Source organism: Rattus norvegicus, chromosome 7 (genome assembly GCF_021556685.1).
Source record: "Rattus norvegicus strain SHRSP/BbbUtx chromosome 7, alternate assembly SHRSP_T2T, whole genome shotgun sequence".
Classification (NCBI taxonomy): Eukaryota; Metazoa; Chordata; class Mammalia; order Rodentia; family Muridae; genus Rattus; species Rattus norvegicus.
This window is the reverse complement of record NC_141540.1, coordinates 50,172,121-50,191,148: the sequence shown is the minus strand read 5'-3', so window position 1 is coordinate 50,191,148 and position 19,028 is coordinate 50,172,121. Positions and strand designations below refer to the sequence as shown.

Sequence of the window (19,028 nt, the reverse complement as noted above, 5' to 3'; positions counted from 1 at the left end):
GAGGTTCTGCTTGAATTTTTATTATTTTTATCCAAGAAAATTTATACTATGTCTCTCATATCAGTTCCTTGGCAACTTGCTGAAAAGGAGTATTTTTTTTTCATTCCCCCTTAGGGTGTTTATACCCACAGATTGAATGAATAAAAACAATCCCTTAACTTGAAAATAAATATTTAAATGAAATGTATGTGATCTGTGATTGGAGACTTTTTTAAGATGCTTTCAAATGTCAGTGAGTGGATTGTCCTTTTATGAGAAATCTACTCTCTCGAGCAATTATGTGCTTTTAGTTTGGTTGTTAATGATATGAGTGATTTGGAAAATATCATTCAGTCGTGACTGGGCAGACAGAGTTGGAGGAATTTATATTGGCTGCATTTTGGTGATTAGAAGATGATGTCTGAGTACACTGTCATTTCCCTCTAGTTTAGACCCACTGATTTTCTCTCTGAAGAAAAGAATTATAGTGATTTTTTTTTACTACAGTTTTGCTAAAGTTTCACTTTAAAGTTTATAAAACTGGTTCAAAGAGAGTTAAATGTTGGTGTCCACAGTCTTTAGAGGAGAGTTAGAGACTTTGGATTATAGGTCCTGGACTGTAAATCTAAAAGTTGATATTGAGTCTTAGATGTTTTCCCGCATTTATATTTTCTATCACTTTAATGTCATTTAAAATATTGTTTGTTTTTCCAAATTTCAGCTCATTGTCTTAGTTCCGATAAATGTGCGGACAGTAGGTTTCAAATTATGGCATCAACTATAGTGTAGTATTATATTCATATAATTTATGCTTTTGAAATTTTGAAGTATATGTCCGTGCTTGTGATGATGCCACTTAGATCATCTTTTTGAAGTTTGGTTCATGAATCTCAGAGTGATGTCTGTTACAGCTCAAGTATCCCCCCTGGACCTGTGTGTCTTCCAAAAGGATGAAAGTCAAATTAGAATCCCTTCTTCAAGATCAAAAAATGGTAGTTTAGAAAAGCCATGTAATAAGATAAAATACATTATAAATACATGCTTTGGATACATAGAAGCAAATTTGATTTGACTCAAGTATGTTAGTTCATACTTTAAAGCACCTAGCAGGTATGCATTTTAGTCAGTGTTTTATTACTTTGAAAAGACCCAGTGACCAAGACAACTCTTAAACAAACAATCAAACAACAAAAAACATTAAATTGGGGCCTGCTTAGTTTCAGAGAATTGATCCACAGCCATACCGTTGTGAAGCAGGCAGGCCTGGACCTAGAGCAGAGGCGGAGAGCTTTACACAGGGAAGCAGCAGCTCCACTTTTAAGCATATAAATACTTTTCCATTCTTATGCCTATTAAATACCTGGATTGGTGCTTACCTGTTAATTTACTGATGTACATAAACCTTATCCCACCTTAAGATACTTCTTTTTTCCCCTTTGATTGTTGCTATGTACACATGTATTCCTCAATACACAAATGCACCCTGCGCAGTTTTAAATTTTTTACATAAGCCTATGAGGTAACGGGTGTTGTCCTGACACTTACACATGTTCACATGCTGCTCACGTTTGCCCTGCATCATCCTGTCTCCGCCCCACTCCATCTCTCATTGGTTCCCACTCCCTTCCCAGAAGGTATTTCCATGCTTTCTTGTTTACCTGGCTTTTAGGACCAGGTGTCTTTGGTGCCTTGGCGGATTCCTGCTCCTATCCCTGGGTGTGCTCACTTCATTAACCATCTCATGCTATGCACTGATCTTTAAACGTGCCTACGGAACGTATTTTCCGAAAGCCTACTGCCGGTTCCCTAATCGCACTTCTTTTTGCAAACCCAATTAGTCCTTCAAGTTCTTCCTTATTCTTTGCTTTCTATACATAGAAGGACTCTCCTGTTATTTTTCTTCCACTTTAACCATAACAAAGCTTTAATTCTAAAAGGGTTTTGGAAAGCTTACTGTGTAAACTATTGAAGTTTCAGTCATGAATTTTTACGAATTTTTAATAGGAAATTTTAAAAGAGATCTTAGTTGGGAAACAAAATAGTTTGTAGCAACCTTTAGGAAATTCCAGATTGTACTTCTGTGAATTATGCTATTGTTGAGATAATAACACTACTATAAGAAGTTTTTCACATTAAGCATTTAGCAAATTATTATCACAAGTGAATTTTGCAAAGAGCCATCCAACATGTATTTTGATGTTTAATCAGGGCAATACCATAACTCAAGTCATTATTTAATTTTTAAAATTGTACTCTTTCTGAAAATGGCCAAAACTGAAGTAACACACAAAAGTCATCCTCACGTGATTGCCATCTGCTCGTGATGTTACTCATCAATAGAAAGATCCTCTTGTTTCAGTGCTCCTAGGGAAGGATCAAACACACCCTTTTACTAAGTTTCTCCCATGCTTATTTTTCACAATGAAACTTGAATATTTCATAAATCATCCTATATAAAAGCAAAGTCTAAATTGAAAGCACAACATTCTGAATCTAAATGTTGAAAGGGGACAAATGTGGTGGACCAGTGAGGAGTCCTACACAAGCTCTGGGACTTGATGTGGATGCCCATACCTCACGATGAGACCAGAGTCCTGACTCCCAAAGTTGTCCTCTGACTGCCACACACATGATGTGGCAGGCACATATCTGTGATCACACACTAATCATACATACATACACAATAGTAAGGCTAATGAATCACAGTTGAAACAGTTGGAGAAGTTAAGTGTTGCACCTGCAGTCATTACACTGGAAATTTCTGAGTAAGGAAGTTGCCTGACTAGCAACTATCATGCTTACCCATTAATGTCTCGATAGTACATTCCTACAACACAGGAGTGAATCCCGTGGGTGGAAAGATAAGCCTGATAGATTCAGAATCAGGAAATGCTAGACAGGTTAAAGCATTTGATGGATGGATGGATGGATGGATGGATGGATGGATGGATGGATAGATAGATGATAGATAGATATGGTTATATGAATATATATTAATACTGACAGTGAAGTCAACTAAGCATCTAGGAAATCCTGGCTGTCAAATACCTAAACCTCTCAGTTGAAGGGGAATAGAGAATAACTGATGCCTAGCTTCAGAAATGCATAGGGACACCCTTCTTCTAGTTGGAAACCTTGAATTTTTCTAGGAACTTTTTATTATCCACACTTGTGGGTCTTCACTGGTCACTCATTTAATTTTCACCTGTCTTATCATTTGAATTTTTGTTGTTCTCTTGAGCCACAGCTAATCATTGCCCCTGTCTTCCCTTCACTGCTCCCAAGTACACAGAATGCCTTCCGTCTCAAGTACCTTCCCAGTGTTCTCTACTATTGGCCCTCACTTCCGTCATTTTATCCTCATATTCATTTTTGTGATGTGGAAAGCAGAATCCTATTGGTCATATAGTCCTCGGGCTCCTAGAGCTCCGATGGACACACTTTAATTAATATTTCTCTTTAAGGATAAGTGTGATCAAGTTATTGTTCTTTTTTACAATTTGTGTCTTCCTCACCACTATGTCAGCTTCATGAGAATCAGGTTTTTTTCCTCTGACGATGCCCCAATATTTAATATGGTGATTGATAAACACATGGCTGGAGGATGGAGGAGGGTCATGCTTATGTTACAAGAGCTAAAACCTCAGAAAGATGCAATAGCAGCCAGCGAGTAGCAGTTAAAGCGGGACTAAAGACCCAGCTCTTTATTAAAAAGTAGATGGAGGAAAAAGAAACCTCAACAATCTAAAGAATCATTCTCAGCAGCAGTTCAGATAGTTCAACCAATATCTATCTGAGGGAACTCAACATATAAACTTTATGATGTGAAATGTCAGCTGAGGAGATGGCCCACAAAGCATGAGGGCCCAGGGTTGATCCCAAGAAACCACATTTAAAGGAAAATTTAATTAAAAAAATAAATAAATACAGTCATGAGCTAGGGAGGTAGAGACGAGCAGACGCCTGGGAGTTGGTGGACCAGACACACAGGCTAGCTTACTTGGTGAGCTCTGGGTCAGTGAGAATACCTGTTTGCAACTTAAACAAAACACATTTGCATCATCCTTGAGGAAAGATAGGAGTTTGGCCCCTCCTTGTGTGCATATACATAACACACATAAGGCACACAGTCATGTGCACAAACACATACACATTCAAATCATGAATGTTTATTAAGAAAGAAGCAAAAATGGGTAGAGAAAGGCCCTTTAAATACATTGTCATTCAATAATAATTTTCATGGTGAATTAAAACAAGTTCGTTGATGATTACATGTTATATAGTAGCTCATCAAAGTACAGTAATTACATAAATATTTTGGAGAACCTTGTCTTGAGAAAGTCTCATGTAGCATCATTTAATCCCTCAAAAGACAGACGGAGCTGGTTCTGTCCAACTAATACAGTGAGGAACTGAAGTTGCAAAGCCATTGTGGAAATTTCCCCAATTCCATTGCCATCTCATACCAGCGACACATCACAGTGACACCTGTGCCAGCTGCAGGCGCTATCACCTCCTACATCGATATGGAAAACTCTCATGAGACCAAACCAAGAGGATAACATTTAAAGATGACATCAGTCCCAACCCACCAAATCTCAGTGTGGTTCTTTTTAAATCGGGTTGGGGATCTTTATAGTGGGCACTAAAATTACAAGGTGCCTGGTGGTGATACACACACAGAAGGCTGAGATTATACTGAAAGAGAAAACCATGGGGCTCGTACTACTGTGTAATCAAGACACCAGGGGGGCAGATCCCATATCTGCTGTCACCATGGGAGGGGGAGAGCCTGAATGTAAGGAGGGGGAACAGGACAGAAGACATCAAGAAGAAAACAGACAGAGTCCAGGCAGGTGCCCTACACACATTTGTTTGTAACATCTCTTTCTATTTTTCTAAATTAGGTATGTTACATTTGTGGAGGAATATGCAGTGAAATACAGACGTATAACCATCTTTCTCTGGTATTATATAGAAATGACAGCAGAGAAGTTATAGTATCCAGTTATTAAGTGTTTAATAGAGATGAATTGTAAGCTACAATAATAAAAGTAAGGATATCAGAAAGACTTTAAATTGAAATCTCTTTTGAATACTGTTTATATGATGAGTTCATCAGATGTGTATTTAACATTGTATTTTTTCATATATCAAATACAACAATTGTATACATACTGAGAATATGATAGACATTCGAGAACAGAAATGTCTCTTAAGAAAATGCCCCTATTAGATTCATCTTGTAGGCAAGGTTGTGGGGCATTTTCTTGATGGGTGATTGATGTGGAGGTGGCAATGAAATCTGGGGAGTAGTTTAGTGACTTCATTTTCTATCTGTGAAGAAGACAGAACTAGCTTCATGCTGTATCTGGCTTTTGAGGGACTAAAAGAGATCCTGCATGGGAATATCTCAGGACACACTACACCAAAAATATTTATGTAGTTACGGTCTCACTTCCTGTGGGTGGTACCATCCCTGGAATGACAGCCCTGGGGTGTGGAGGTCCGCCTGAGGCAGTCCTAGAAAGATGACTGGTGCAGCATCACTTCTCTGTGGTCACGACTTCAGTTCCTGCCTCCAGGTTCCAGATTTGCTTCAGTTCCTGCCTTAACTTGTCGTGATAGAGTGTGACTCGGGATATATAACCTAAAGAGACCCTGTTCTCCCCAGGTTGCTTCTGGTCATGGTGTTTTGTCACACCCATGGAAGGGCAAGCTAGAACAGTGAGGAATTCACATCTAGCACCTCACAGAATGTGATAACACAGTAAGATGATCCCTTTTTGGAAAAGGATGAAACTAGGTCTCATAACCAGAGTCTTCACTGTATCCATCTGTGTTCCAGCTTGAGATTTCAGCCCCATCCACAGCAGCACGAGCAGTGTCAGTCAACACTACCCTGCACATGAACGAATGAATGAATGAGGAAGTCTAGTCTGGCTTCAGTCAGTTTTCTTTTAATCTTCCTTATTTACATTTTCCCTTTAGTGGGTGATCCATTGTGACTCTAAGACCTTAAAAATAAAGTCCATAAGACTTTATTGGGTCAAACTTTGCTAAGGGACATAGTTAAGCACTATGTATGGTCATCCTGTGAATCTGCCTTTGTGTTGGTATTGAAGTAATTAGAAAAGCAAGATAAGCTTTGGAGTAGGAAGCAAGAACAGCAGTGGATATGGGATGGTGTTTGGAGCATTTTGGTATGAGATTCAATAGCAATCTAAGGATGATTTCAAGGCTATGGTGGACTGTGTTCTAGTCTCCTTGTTATAATTGGTTTGGTTTCTTTATTTTGGACTGGGTTGTTGTTTGCTTTGATTTCATTTGGCTTTGGTTTGGTTTTGGTTTTTATGTAGCCCTGTTGGCCTGGAACTCACTCTGTAGACCAGGCTGGCCTCTAACCCAGAGACCCACCTGTGTCTGCCTCCTCTGCTGGAATTAAAGACGTGTAGCATCAGCAGCTGCCTCTTTCCTGAAGATGACTGCTCCTGGCTCGTTATGAAGTTTCACTTATTCTATCATAAAATGAGTAGCATGTGACCTGCTCTACAGCTTATAAACACACAACTGTTTTGCTGAAGTATAAAAACTGTCACTTTCTTAGTGACTGTAGCAATCGCCTTGGGATCCCTTTGTCCTCCTCAATTTTTACCTTCCAACCCCCTGGCTTAATGCATACAATATTATGTGGCAAAATGAAGCTACTCACCTCTAGTATTCATTGCTTAAGCTAAGCTCCTTCTCTAGTAAAGCTGTTTTCTCCATCAGAAGATAAAGCATACAGATATCACAAAAAGCTCTTTGTGGACCTATCCGTTTTGTTCCTCTTTCTTATTTCATATCCAACTCAATCCCTATTGAATCCCATATTATATTATGGGAATCTCATGTTCCCCTTTGTCCAGTTTGTCATTTGTTGTCCTCCTCAACTCTTCTCATCTCCTTGTGCCCCTCAAATCCTTACTTCCCACAGACAGTCATACAGTCTAGTTCTTGGACATGCCATAACCCTTTTGGAACAAGCTATGGGAGACATGAATCCAGCAATGTATTTCACCTTCCTGACCTTGTTTCCATTTGAGCGCAGGGCCCTGGCCTGCCAATTTTCTAATCTCTTTTGCACTGGACATTTTGCTTGTTACATGTCCAATTAAGAACAGATTCCTAGCCTCATGTTCACCCAGGGACAAATTCAGACCATCTCAACCTCATGGTATGGTGTCCACATTGTTCTCCTGGGCATCTTTTCCTCGTTACCTGACCCACGTATTCTCTTGGCCAGTGACGACGGCACATTGATCACATTTCTTCAGGAAACAGAGCTTTTGTTAAGTCAGGCTGCCAAGAACATACAAACAAAGCAGACAACTAGTAAAGAGATGGACAGTTCAGTTGGTTTTAAAGAGAGATGGCATATCTAAAATGAAAGGGTAACTTGGAGGCTTAGGCGCTCAGCAAGACTCCAAAGGAAGAAACTCTCCTCATTGTTGATTGGGCTTATTAACATGCACTATTGACATCATCTGCAGTCACTTTTCCTTTGGAGAGTTCATCTAAATCCCGAGCCCTATGCCAGCACCAACCTTCTCTCAGCAGAACTACATTTCTTTCCTTTCCTAATAGAAAGACCACCATGAAAGTCTTCCTTGCCTCAGTCCCCGCTGCCCACTTATTGCATTACCACTAGATGTCAGCAAAACCAGTGAACCAGAATATTTCCACCTGTTCTCTCCCTGTTTCGAATCATCTGAATCTTTAAGGTACACGTGGACACCAGTGGAATGACAGCCCTGTTTTGTCACAGTCTACACAGTGTTACTATTTGGTAGTAACATTGTATTCTTTTGGTGAAATCGGTCTGTTTTATTACTTTTGCCCTTTCCTCTTTGTTTACTCTTTTAATATTAATAGTTGAACAAAAAAAAATCAAACAAATTGGCTCCAAGCAAATATTATGCATTGAGCCTTTCCTACTTTGCCTTACCTCTTCCTATTTACATGTTATACTGTCTGTCCACTTTCTCCATTCTCTAGTATTGCTGTATATCTTATGTGCAGTAAGGCCCACTATGGATGTCTTGGACAAAGCAACCTACAGGAGAGAATCTCTCATGTTTTCAGACTATTTTTTGTCATCCCAGACTATTGAATTTTTTCTAATATGGCACTAAATATAAGATACAGTGCATAGTTTAAACTGTTTTGGATCTTAGATACATTTCAAGACATAACCAAATCTAGACAACTAATCTAGGGAGGAAACTTCAGAGACTACAGACTAGTGACATCTCATTGCCTAAGTTCAACACAGATATTCGTAGACCATCCCCACTGATGATGTGCTATGGCCAAGTCTGCGGCCATTTACCGTAGACATCTTTTCAAACTATTATTGAAGATAAAGCATGTGTCACAAAGACCTGCCATTCACTCATTTAGTCATGTCATTGAACATGCATGCATTTAAATACTCCTCCTCAATACTCCTCCATTGTTGGTGGGGTTGCAGACTGGTACAACCATTCTGGAAATCAGTCTGGAGGTTCCTCAGAAAATTGGACATTGAACTGCCTGAGGATCCAGCTATACCTCTCTTGGGCATATACCCAAAAGATGCCCCAACATATAAAAAAGACACGTGCTCCACTATGTTCATCGCAGCCTTATTTATAATAGCCAGAAGCTGGAAAGAACCCAAATGCCCTTCAACAGAGGAATGGATACAGAAAATGTGGTACATCTACACAATGAAATATTACTCAGCTATCAAAAACAACGACTTTATGAAATTTGTAGGCAAATGGTCGGAACTGGAAAATATCATCCTGAGTGAGCTAACCCAATCACAGAAAGACATACATGGTATGCACTCATTGATAAGTGGCTGTTAGCCCAAATGCTTGAATTAGCCTAGATCCCTAGAACAAATGAAACTCAAGACGGATGATCAAAATGTGAATGCTTCACTCCTTCTCTAAAAGGGGAACAAGAATACCCTTGGCAGGGAAGGGAGAGGCAAAGATTAAAACAGAGACTGAAGGAACACCCATTCAGAGCCTGCCCCACATGTGGCCCATACATATACAGCCACCCAATTAGACAAGATGGATGAAGCAAAGAAGTGCAGACCGACAGGAGCCGGATGTAGATCGCTCCTGAGAGACACAGCCAGAATACAGCAAATACAGAGGCGAATGCCAGCAGCAAACCACTGAACTGAGAATAGGACCCCCATTGAAGGAATCAGAGAAAGAACTGGAAGAGCTTGAAAGGGCTCGAGACCCCATATGTACAACAATGCCAAGCAACCAGAGCTTCCAGGGACTAAGCCACTACCTAAAGACTATACATGGACTGACCCTGGACTCTGACCTCATAGGTAGCACAATGAATATCCTAGTAAGAGCACCAGTGGAAGGGGAAGCCCTGGGTCCTGCTAAGACTGAACCCCCAGTGAACTAGACTGTTGGGGGGAGGGCGGCAATGGGGGGACGGTGGGGAGGGGAACACCCATAAGGAAGGGGAGGGGGGAGGGGAATGTTTGCCTGGAAATAAATAAAGATAATAAAAAAAATACTCCTAGGAGATTAGCCGAGCCAAACGGTTATAGCTGACATGATAGGATTCTGCTGGAGAAATAGTATAAGGAAAGATTTTGGAGTGGCGAACTTTATCTTCCTCGTGTTAAATGAATAGTAAGGTAACAGAAGAGTGCAGATTGTCATACTAAAATGTGCTGGCCAGTTTAAGAATTCCTCAATAAGCTATGAAATGATACAATTGAATCTTCATTTAATCATATTGGTGTTTGAAGAATCTTCTGTAGAGTCAGGGGCAGAAATACGGGTGCCTCTTAAGAGGTTAATTGTACTAATTCACAGTGAGATCATGCTTGGATACACGGTGGTGTCCGTATGGATTAGATGATTCGGTATATATTTCAAGGATCATATGCCATCTTCCACAAACAACCTGTGTAATGTAAATATTGTGATTTACTTTAGTATATAAAACTTTTCATCTCCTTCAGAAGATATTTGAAAGTTAAATTGTTTTCTTCTAAAACTAATTGGGTCATCCTGATACCAAGTACATATTGTTTTAGGTCTTTAGTTGAATTGATCTTAAGAGTAAATTTTCTGTGGCAATTTAGTAAAAAATGCCAGTTCCAATTAATTTAAGGAGTCTGTATGGAGAGGTTTTACAAAGGAGCAATTGATCATGAAATTACAGCCAGCTTTCATTTTTACAGATTTCTACATCATGGGAGCTTTTGAAATCCAGGAATTAATGAAGGATTGATCTTCATAAGCTTGTCCTATTAAAAATTTGGTGAAAATCTACCAAGTAGTTTAAATAGCTCAGCACATGAGAGAAATATTCAAAGAGGAAATAAGACAATTTCTACACTAAAATCATTGAAACTTGGTCAGTTGGTTTCTTTCCTTTCATCTTACCTTAGTAAATACAGTGACTTACAGTCTTTATCTCAGGATCTCTAGAGACTACTTCCTCTCCAGTCATCTGCTGTTTTCTCCATACAGTGACTTTTCTCTCAACTTGGTTATTCATTTCCCTTTTTCTCCTCTTCCTTTGATTTTAGACAATGATGGAAAATGAGAATTGTTAACCTTGGAAAGGCAACTGACAAACCAAATAAGTTAAAATGTGGTAGGAAGAATATGCACATGAGGAAATGGGTGTAGCCACCAACAAATCCCAGATGTCAGGAAAGCAAGAGGCTCCCAGGTCCCAACAGGGATGAGATTAACTGAACTACCCAACAAAGGGGAGGGAAAAACTGTAGAGACCATATCCAGAGGTTAGGCAAGGCCCCTGTATGGGCGATGGGGTTACCCACCCTTCTCAAAATTTTAACCCAGAATTGCTCCTGTCTAAAGGAAATACAGGGACAAACTGTGGAGCAGAGATTGAAGGAAAGGCCATCCAGAGACTTCCCTACCAGGGGATCCATACCATATGCAGCCACCAAACCCACTCACTATTGCTGCTGCCAAGAAGTGCTTGCTGACAGGAGCAATGGATGTCTCCTGAGATGCTCTGCCAGAGCCTTACTGATACAGATGAGGATGCTTGCAGCCCACCATTGGACTGAGCACAGGGACTTCAATGGAGGAGTTAGAGAAAGGACTGAAGGAGCTGAAGGAGTTTGCAAACCTATAGGAAGAAGAACAATATCAACCAACCAGACACCCCAGAGCTTCTAGGGACTAAACCACCAACCAGAGTATACAGGGAGGTACCCATGGCTCCAGCCCCATAGGTAACAGAGGATTGCATTGTCTGGCATCAATAGGAGGAGAAGCCCTTAGTCTTGTGAAAGTTCATTTCCCCAGTGTAGGGGAATGCCAGGGCAGTGAGGTGGGAGTGAGTGGGTGGGAAGGGGAGCATCCTCCTAGAAGCAGGGGGAGGGGGTATGGGAGAGGGAGGAACCGGGAGAGGGGATAACATTTGAAATATAAATACTTAAAATATCCAATAAAAAAATACACACATGAGAATAACATGCATTTTCTATAAGGGTTGTTAAATGTGTATTTTTTGTATGTGTGTATATACATTTTATTTGCATTTCTAATCAATTAGCAAATATAAAGTGCATGTGTATATATATACAGTATACATATATGTATACACATGTGTATATGTACAGTATCTATGTGTTTATACAGAATATATATAAATATAATATATACAGTATATATACTGTGTATACACAAGAAATGATTTATTACAATGTGTTGCCTTTTTTCTTATTGAAAGTAAGTGTACATTTATTGCTATGGTGTCCATACATCTGTATCTATTTGTACTTGTTTATAAGAACTGGTCATTATGTCCCATAGTAGAAGGATTAGTAGGTTACTTTCCACCTAGTTCAAGCTAACTTCAAGCTAATCCAATGTATAGATGGAATCCATAGTATGATGGAAAATAGTTTGTTTTACCATCGCATGCTGATTCTCAAAGTTTGGAGATGCTCTGGCTTCGGCATCAATTGCAGACCTATTGCCAATGGAGATTTCAAGCTCCTCTCAGACTCATGCATATGAAGCTGTTGAGGATGGGGCTTGGGGGCTGGTGATGGTTCTGATATGCACTAGAGAGCAAGAGGGAATGTATACTTCCCAGTCTTTGTGGAACTTACCATGATCCATAGACCCATCGAATCTTCCTCATTTTCTTGACTTTCTTTCTTTAAGGAAGCTAGTCCTATTTTACAGCCGCTCTTAGTGTCAGCTCCAGTAGCCATCTCGGTGGACTCGAGAAGTTCTTCAAGGGAGAGAACCTCTGTCACTCCCACTGCTACTGATCACACCAATCCTGGGCGAGGAGAGGTGTGTGACCCAGAACAGTGTTTTGCTAATGTTTCACTTCCCAGTTGTGCTGAAGATGAGAGGGTTGGAATTTTCTCCCCTTGCAACTGAGCAACCGTATGGGTACAATTCTGGTATTCACTCTTGTCCCAGGATAATTAGTATCAGTCCCTTATACTCTTTGAAATGCTTTGGTTTTGATGGTAAATTTATTTATAATAGCCAGAAAATGGAAAGAACCCAGATGCCCTTCAACAGAGGAATGGATACAGAAAATGTGGTACATCTACACAATGGAATATTACTCAGCTATCAAAAACAACGAGTTTATGAAATTCGTAGGCAAATGGTTGGAACTGGAAAATATCATCCTGAGTGAGCTAACCCAATCACAGAAAGACATACATGGTATGCACTCATTGATAAGTGGCTATTAGCCCAAATGCTTGAATTACCCTAGATCCCTAGAACAAACGAAACTCAAGACGGATGATCAAAATGTGAATGCTTCACTCCTTCTCTAAAAGGGGAACAAGAATACCCTTGGCAGGGAAGGGAGAGGCAAAGATTAAAACAGAGACTGAAGGAACACCCATTCAGAGCCTGCCCCACATGTGGCCCATACATATACAGCCACCCAATTAGACAAGATGGATGAAGCAAAGAAGTGCAGACCGACAGGAGCCGGATGTAGATCGCTCCTGAGAGACACAGCCAGAATACAGCAAATACAGAGGCGAATGCCAGCAGCAAACCACTGAACTGAGAATAGGTCCCCTATTGAAGGAATCAGAGAAAGAACTGGAAGAGCTTGAAGGGGCTCGAGACCCCAAAAGTACAACAATGCCAAGCAACCAGAGCTTCCAGAGACTAAGCCACTACCTAAAGACTATACATGGACTGACCCTGGACTCTGACCCCATAGGTAGCAATGAATATCCTAGTAAGAGCACCAGTGGAAGGGGAAGCCCTGGGTCCTGCTAAGACTGAACCCCCAGTGAACTAGACTGTTGGGGGGAGGGCGGCAATGGGGGGAGGGTTGGGAGGGGAACACCCATAAGGAAGGGGAGGGGGGAGGGGGATGTTTGCCCGGAAACCGGGAAAGGGAATAACACTCGAAATGTATATAAGAAATACTCAAGTTAATAAAAAAAAATAGATTTTAGTGACCATAAATCAGAAGAAATTCTGGAAACCAGTGGAAACTTGTCAAAGAAGGCTCCAATGAGAAAAACATATTTAGGACAAGAAAAATGAACAAAATTTAAGTACAGTAAGTAAGCAAGACAGAACTAGAGATAGCTTTAGCAGTCAAGAAAGCGTAGAGGTGGGATGTTCTGGGGAAGAAAAGGAGCTTCAAAGCAGTGGATAACTGTAGGGCAGCTGAAGCAATTTGGAGTATCTGGTTCTTAATAATGAAAGGTGCCTGTCTGAGTGGCAATTGATGGAGGAGGATCCATAAATGATACCAGGAAATTTTGCTATTCTGCCCAGAACACGTCATCTGAGATTGCTTGAATAATTATTTGAAGGACACCTGCTATACTTTTATTTCATTTGTGTGTGTTCTTTGTGTTTAAAATGTTTGCTACCTGACGGACGTTCCATCAATTCTGGGCAGTATCTCAAAGAAGCAATCTTTGTGTCATATAGCAGACTCAGTTCACTTCAGGTATTCAAATTAAATTGAAAATTCCAATTATTCACATTTAATAATTTATGCTTCTATGTTAGCAGAATACTAATGGTGGACTTTTGGGATCTGTGGCCTATAGAGAAAAGAATGGGCAGAATTATAAAAATAAGCAGCTAGTAGACTGTGATACTATTTTTGAATGTTCATGTGAATATATTCCAGCATGAAATGTTCAAATGGGAATTTTAAAAACAACCATTTATATGACTAAGACATCTTAGTTTGTTTTTGGACTTTGTAAATAGTTTACAAAGCACAAATTGTATGACAAAATAATTTGAAGCCGAGTATTATTATGGAACAGTAAAATGCATATTTGAGTTCACACCATGGTGGGTTGTTTTGATTTGTGGTAGGAGTACATTAACAATGTGTGTGTTCATGAAGCTTGAACAGCTTTGTCCACAGCATGGTTCATGAACTGAGTCTTTGTGTTATTGAATTTCCCTGTGTTTATCAAATCTGGCAGTGAACCTTTCTGTTTCTTTCTTTCCTATCTGTTTTTCAGCAGGGCTAACGTATTCCTTTTCATTTCTCTCCAATGTAGAGTACTGAATTGTAAGAAAGTCTCTTTCATTTTTCAATTCAGAGCTGTGTTTTCCTCTGTACTAATGCATGCTGTAGTTCAGAATTGATTGCCCAGAAGAATAAAACTTAGCAGTTATTTACCTTGTAATATTACATAAATAATTAATGTATTCATTATGCGTTTATCTAATTAAATATTGTACTGAGGGTATATAGCAATTAATACTTTATCTTAATTTAAATACAAACTCTTATACCCATAACAAGGTGAAAGTTGTTAACCTGATTTCTTTCTAATGACATACATGAGGAGATACTTTTCATTATCTGCAGATTATATAATTCTTGGTTTGCAATTTTTGATGTTCTTAAACCTCCTCTTTCTTCCTCTCTATGGAGTTAGTATATACAGGAAATTTTTGAGTAATTTTTTTTGCTCTGTATAATTTTTAGAACTCCCTCCTTAATGACTTTACATCAGAGTCTTGCCACAAAAGCTTAAATTGATAATCCTCCTACATCAGCCTCCCAAGTGCTGGGACATCCAGGTGTCCTGCCACCATAGCCAATAACTAAATTTACCTCTACACAAATGCCATTTTATTTTTAATATTTGAACTTTAAAAGATACTTTAAGCAATGGCTGTTATTCATTATGAATTATTAAAACTTATCCTTACTTTTTAAATTTTAGGACAGATATTTTAGGTTAAAGGCCATAATCGTTAGTAAACACTTGGCTCTAGGCATCTGCGCATTTGCACTTTTACATGTTTTTCTGATTTTATTTCCAGTTCTTGACTTTCTGATCATGTCTATGACTAGTCAATAGTGTCAAAATTTTGATCTCCCAGGAACCTGCAAAGAGCAAACCCTATTGCATAAACTCACAAGTCTTGCTTGAGGTGTGTGGATGGCTTTAACAGAGCTGAAGCCATCCTTTGATTTCACTTTAACTTTTATCTGTCTTAAACCATGCTTAAGTAAGTATTTCTGTTGAGAAATCCTCATCCTTCCAAAAAGTTCCTCGTTGTCTCCATTTGCATAAGGGTAGACTTGACTTCTGACATGTTTTCCGTGTTGTACTGGTTTAGCGACTTTGTAGGCTTCCATTACATAGGTCTTCAGATACACTTTTAAAGAACTGTGTGGCAGTCGCTACAACAGTCCAGACTTGCAACGCTGATCTGAAATAGTCTCAGAATTGTGAGCTTGTTAATAGCCTTTCATTGCTCAGTGTAATGCGGAGTGATTTATTGCCAAGTCTGTCTTTCTTATATACTTTTAACAATTCCGGAAAGAATTATCCCATAATGTATACATGTGTCTGCTTGTTTGTATCCATGATGGGTATATTTTAAAATACTAAGAATATATGTGTGTATATGAATATATATATATGATTTTGATTTGTTATTTTTCTTTTTTAATATTAAAGTTATTCATATACTTTACATCCCGATCACGGCTTCTCCTCCTTTATCTCCTCCCTCCCTCGCCTCTTCCCTTCCCCCATCCAGACTTCCTCCCTTCCTCACGTTGCTTCCTGCTTGAATAGATTATCGAAGTTTCACATTTAAGAAAAAATAATTTTAGCACATGGAAATTTAGACTCTTCATGATACCCTGTAATTACGGGGAAAGGCGTGTAAAATGTGTCTAAATAAAACTTGCATTAAAACTTGGCTTCAGATCACTGTTCCTGCCGTGCGGATTTGTTATTGCAAATAGTCCTTACTTTTTCTGAGTGACGCTCTTGGTTGCTTTGCTTTGCAGGTCAGTTTCTCCTGGAGGAATCTCGCCTCACAGAAGCAGCCGAGATGGCAAAAAAAGCAGCTGAGCTGGACAGCACAGAGTTCGATGTCGTCTTCAATGCTGCCCACATGCTCAGGTTAGGCTTTATTACTGTAGCTTCCACAAAGGATGCTCTGTCTTGAAGAAAGCAATTCATTATACTAATTTCCCTATTGCATCATCATAGCCCACATTTTAAAAATGAATCACACTACATAATCAGCTAAAAATTAATAAGAACTACTTGATTCATTATAGTCTATGCGCCCATTGTGCAGGGAAGACGAGCTCTCAGGGTCCACAAAATTATTGAGGTGTTCATACCCACCTTTTTTCCCTTCCCTCCAAAGATTATTGCAAAAGGAAAATTGTAAATGTAAATTTAATAGCTGTCTAATTAAATGTTCCCCAAATACAAACATTATATCAATTAATCAAATATGTCCCTGTATTTGAGTTATTATAATAAGCATTACTGAATGGGACATGGGGATATCTCTTAATGTGTTGATAGTGAGAGCAATTATAAAACACAAATATACTTAAGATGTATGAAATACTTAAAATGGCTCTGTAATCAGCACTATTGATGTCTTGAAGAGATACATTGTTAGGCCATTAAAGCTTGCATTTCAGAAGAGGTGTTTCAAAAGCTAATTACAACAGCAGCAAACTTAAAAAAAGTCAACTAATTTTATTGCAAATATTAAGATTAAAAAGGAGTCAATGACTCCAGAACGCTGTTTTAGATGAAAGGAAGAAACTCAGAGACTCAAACAATTAAAAGAATAGTATTTTTTAAGTTAATTTTTGTAGTTTTTTCCATATGCTCACTGAATTTCCCCCCATTAAATCACCACCGACGTGATTCATTGAATGATGTCCACACGTTAAGTTACCATGCACAATCTTCACCACAAATAAATATATACACATATACAGCACGGAGTGTCATTAACTTTCCATTAAGTTTTTATTGAAAACCTCATAGATTGACATTGAAGGGTAAGAATGACTGTAAAGAAATAACCTATATCATTTATCCAGTTGCCTTCCAAAACTATAGTACCTATTCATTGTCAGTATGTTGACATTGGTAGAGTCTACCAGCCATGCTATACACTTGTACCTCTGTGTGTCTGTGTGTGTGTGTGTGTGTGTGTGTGTGTGTGTGTGTGTGTGTGTCTATAAATGTGTCATGTGTAGGTTTGTGTGCCCATCACTGGAATCAAGATACATTTCATGAGTCTCATCATCAACATTTTCATTCATGTGATAATTTTATGACTACTTAATTTATCACTGACCTCCAAGGAACAAATACTTAAAGCAAATATTTTAAATAATTTTCAGTTATCAATTAAGATTGTTCTTGTGTTATATTAAAACTATATCTTAGTATCCTCTTCCTTGGGTTTTTAATAGCTCTTTAAGTACATTGGCTCAAAGGTTTTTTAGATATGTTGGATTTCTTTTTATTACTATTAGTAGTCCTAACGTGCTTCTTATTTGGTGAACCCAAGAAATGTGATATCCAGGTCTGGTGGATGTGGCTCAGTTGATAGAGTACTTGTCTATCATGCCCAAAGACCTTGTTTCAATTCCCAGGACCTCATAATAGCAAGGTATCCTGGTGAGTGACTATATTCTCAACATTCTTACAATAGAGAGGCTGCCCAATGAAAGTGTCTGCAATGTAATTGTAATGACGACTTTACAAACTACATCCTAATTTGAGGATAAAGTGCTGATGTGGTGAAAATCACTTTGTGCTCTCCCTGAATAAAATGCTGGGCTCTTAATCACAATAAGCCACTGTGAGGATGAGAGAGTATGCATCTATAGGCTAATTCATCTTACTCACCATCATAAATGCTTTCTCCAACAAGACATTTATCTACATAGAAAATCACTATCAGAAATTCAAGATCTATCCATGGAAGCCCATTATAAGACTGTTAGCACATAGGCACTCGTGTACACACACACACACACACACACACACACACACACACACACACACACACACAGGAGTTTTGTTAGAGTGCTTAAAGGCTATAGTCCAGCTAGTGCAGCAATGGCTGTCTACCACCAGAAAATCCAAGGATCCAGTATTTGTTCAGTACATGTGACTGGATGTCCAAGCTGGTCCTCAGGACGCAGTAGAATCTCAAAGAAGGAAATACCAGTGAAAGAATGGACTTTCTAGTCTCCATAGCAAGCAGGCAAAAGAGAAGCTGGTTCCTTCTTCCATGACTTTTATATAGGCAGCCAGCAGAACGTGAGGCTCAGATTAAAGGTGGATCTTCCCACCTCCAAGGGTTTCAATCCAAGTGGGTTTTCCAATTGAAATGACTTAATTAAGAACTAATCCCTTACAGGTGTTTCCAGCCTCTTAGATTTTAGTTAATTCCAGATGCAGTCTAGTTGACAACCAAGATAGCCATCACCAGCGCTTACTGTACAAACCAATTTCAAATCTTTTTTAGTATCCAAGGCGATTTGGGGATTTGTTAAAAGTACTCAGAAATGGCTTTGGTTTCCTCTTGAGTGCAATTTTGTTTTTTTGAAAAAAATGGCATGTGTGATCAATATCGTGGTTAATGTAATTTCATAGATGAAGTGTTTTAAGGGAGTTCCAAGTTCTAAGCTGATTTTGGTATCAATCCTTTTATCATGGGTTTTGTGTT

At 39.0% G+C, this 19,028-nt stretch overlaps 1 protein-coding gene across 4 annotated transcripts in view; it reads left to right on the top strand.

Moving 5' to 3' along the window:
- Positions 1-19,028, top strand: part of Tmtc2 (transmembrane O-mannosyltransferase targeting cadherins 2) — a 413,503-nt gene that overhangs the window by 319,631 nt on the left and 74,844 nt on the right. For all 4 annotated transcript variants that reach the window (XM_087556320.1, NM_001171177.2, XM_087556321.1 and 1 more), the window contains 1 exon segment: positions 16,321-16,435. In XM_087556320.1, coding sequence (XP_087412446.1) covers positions 16,321-16,435 — 115 coding nt within the window.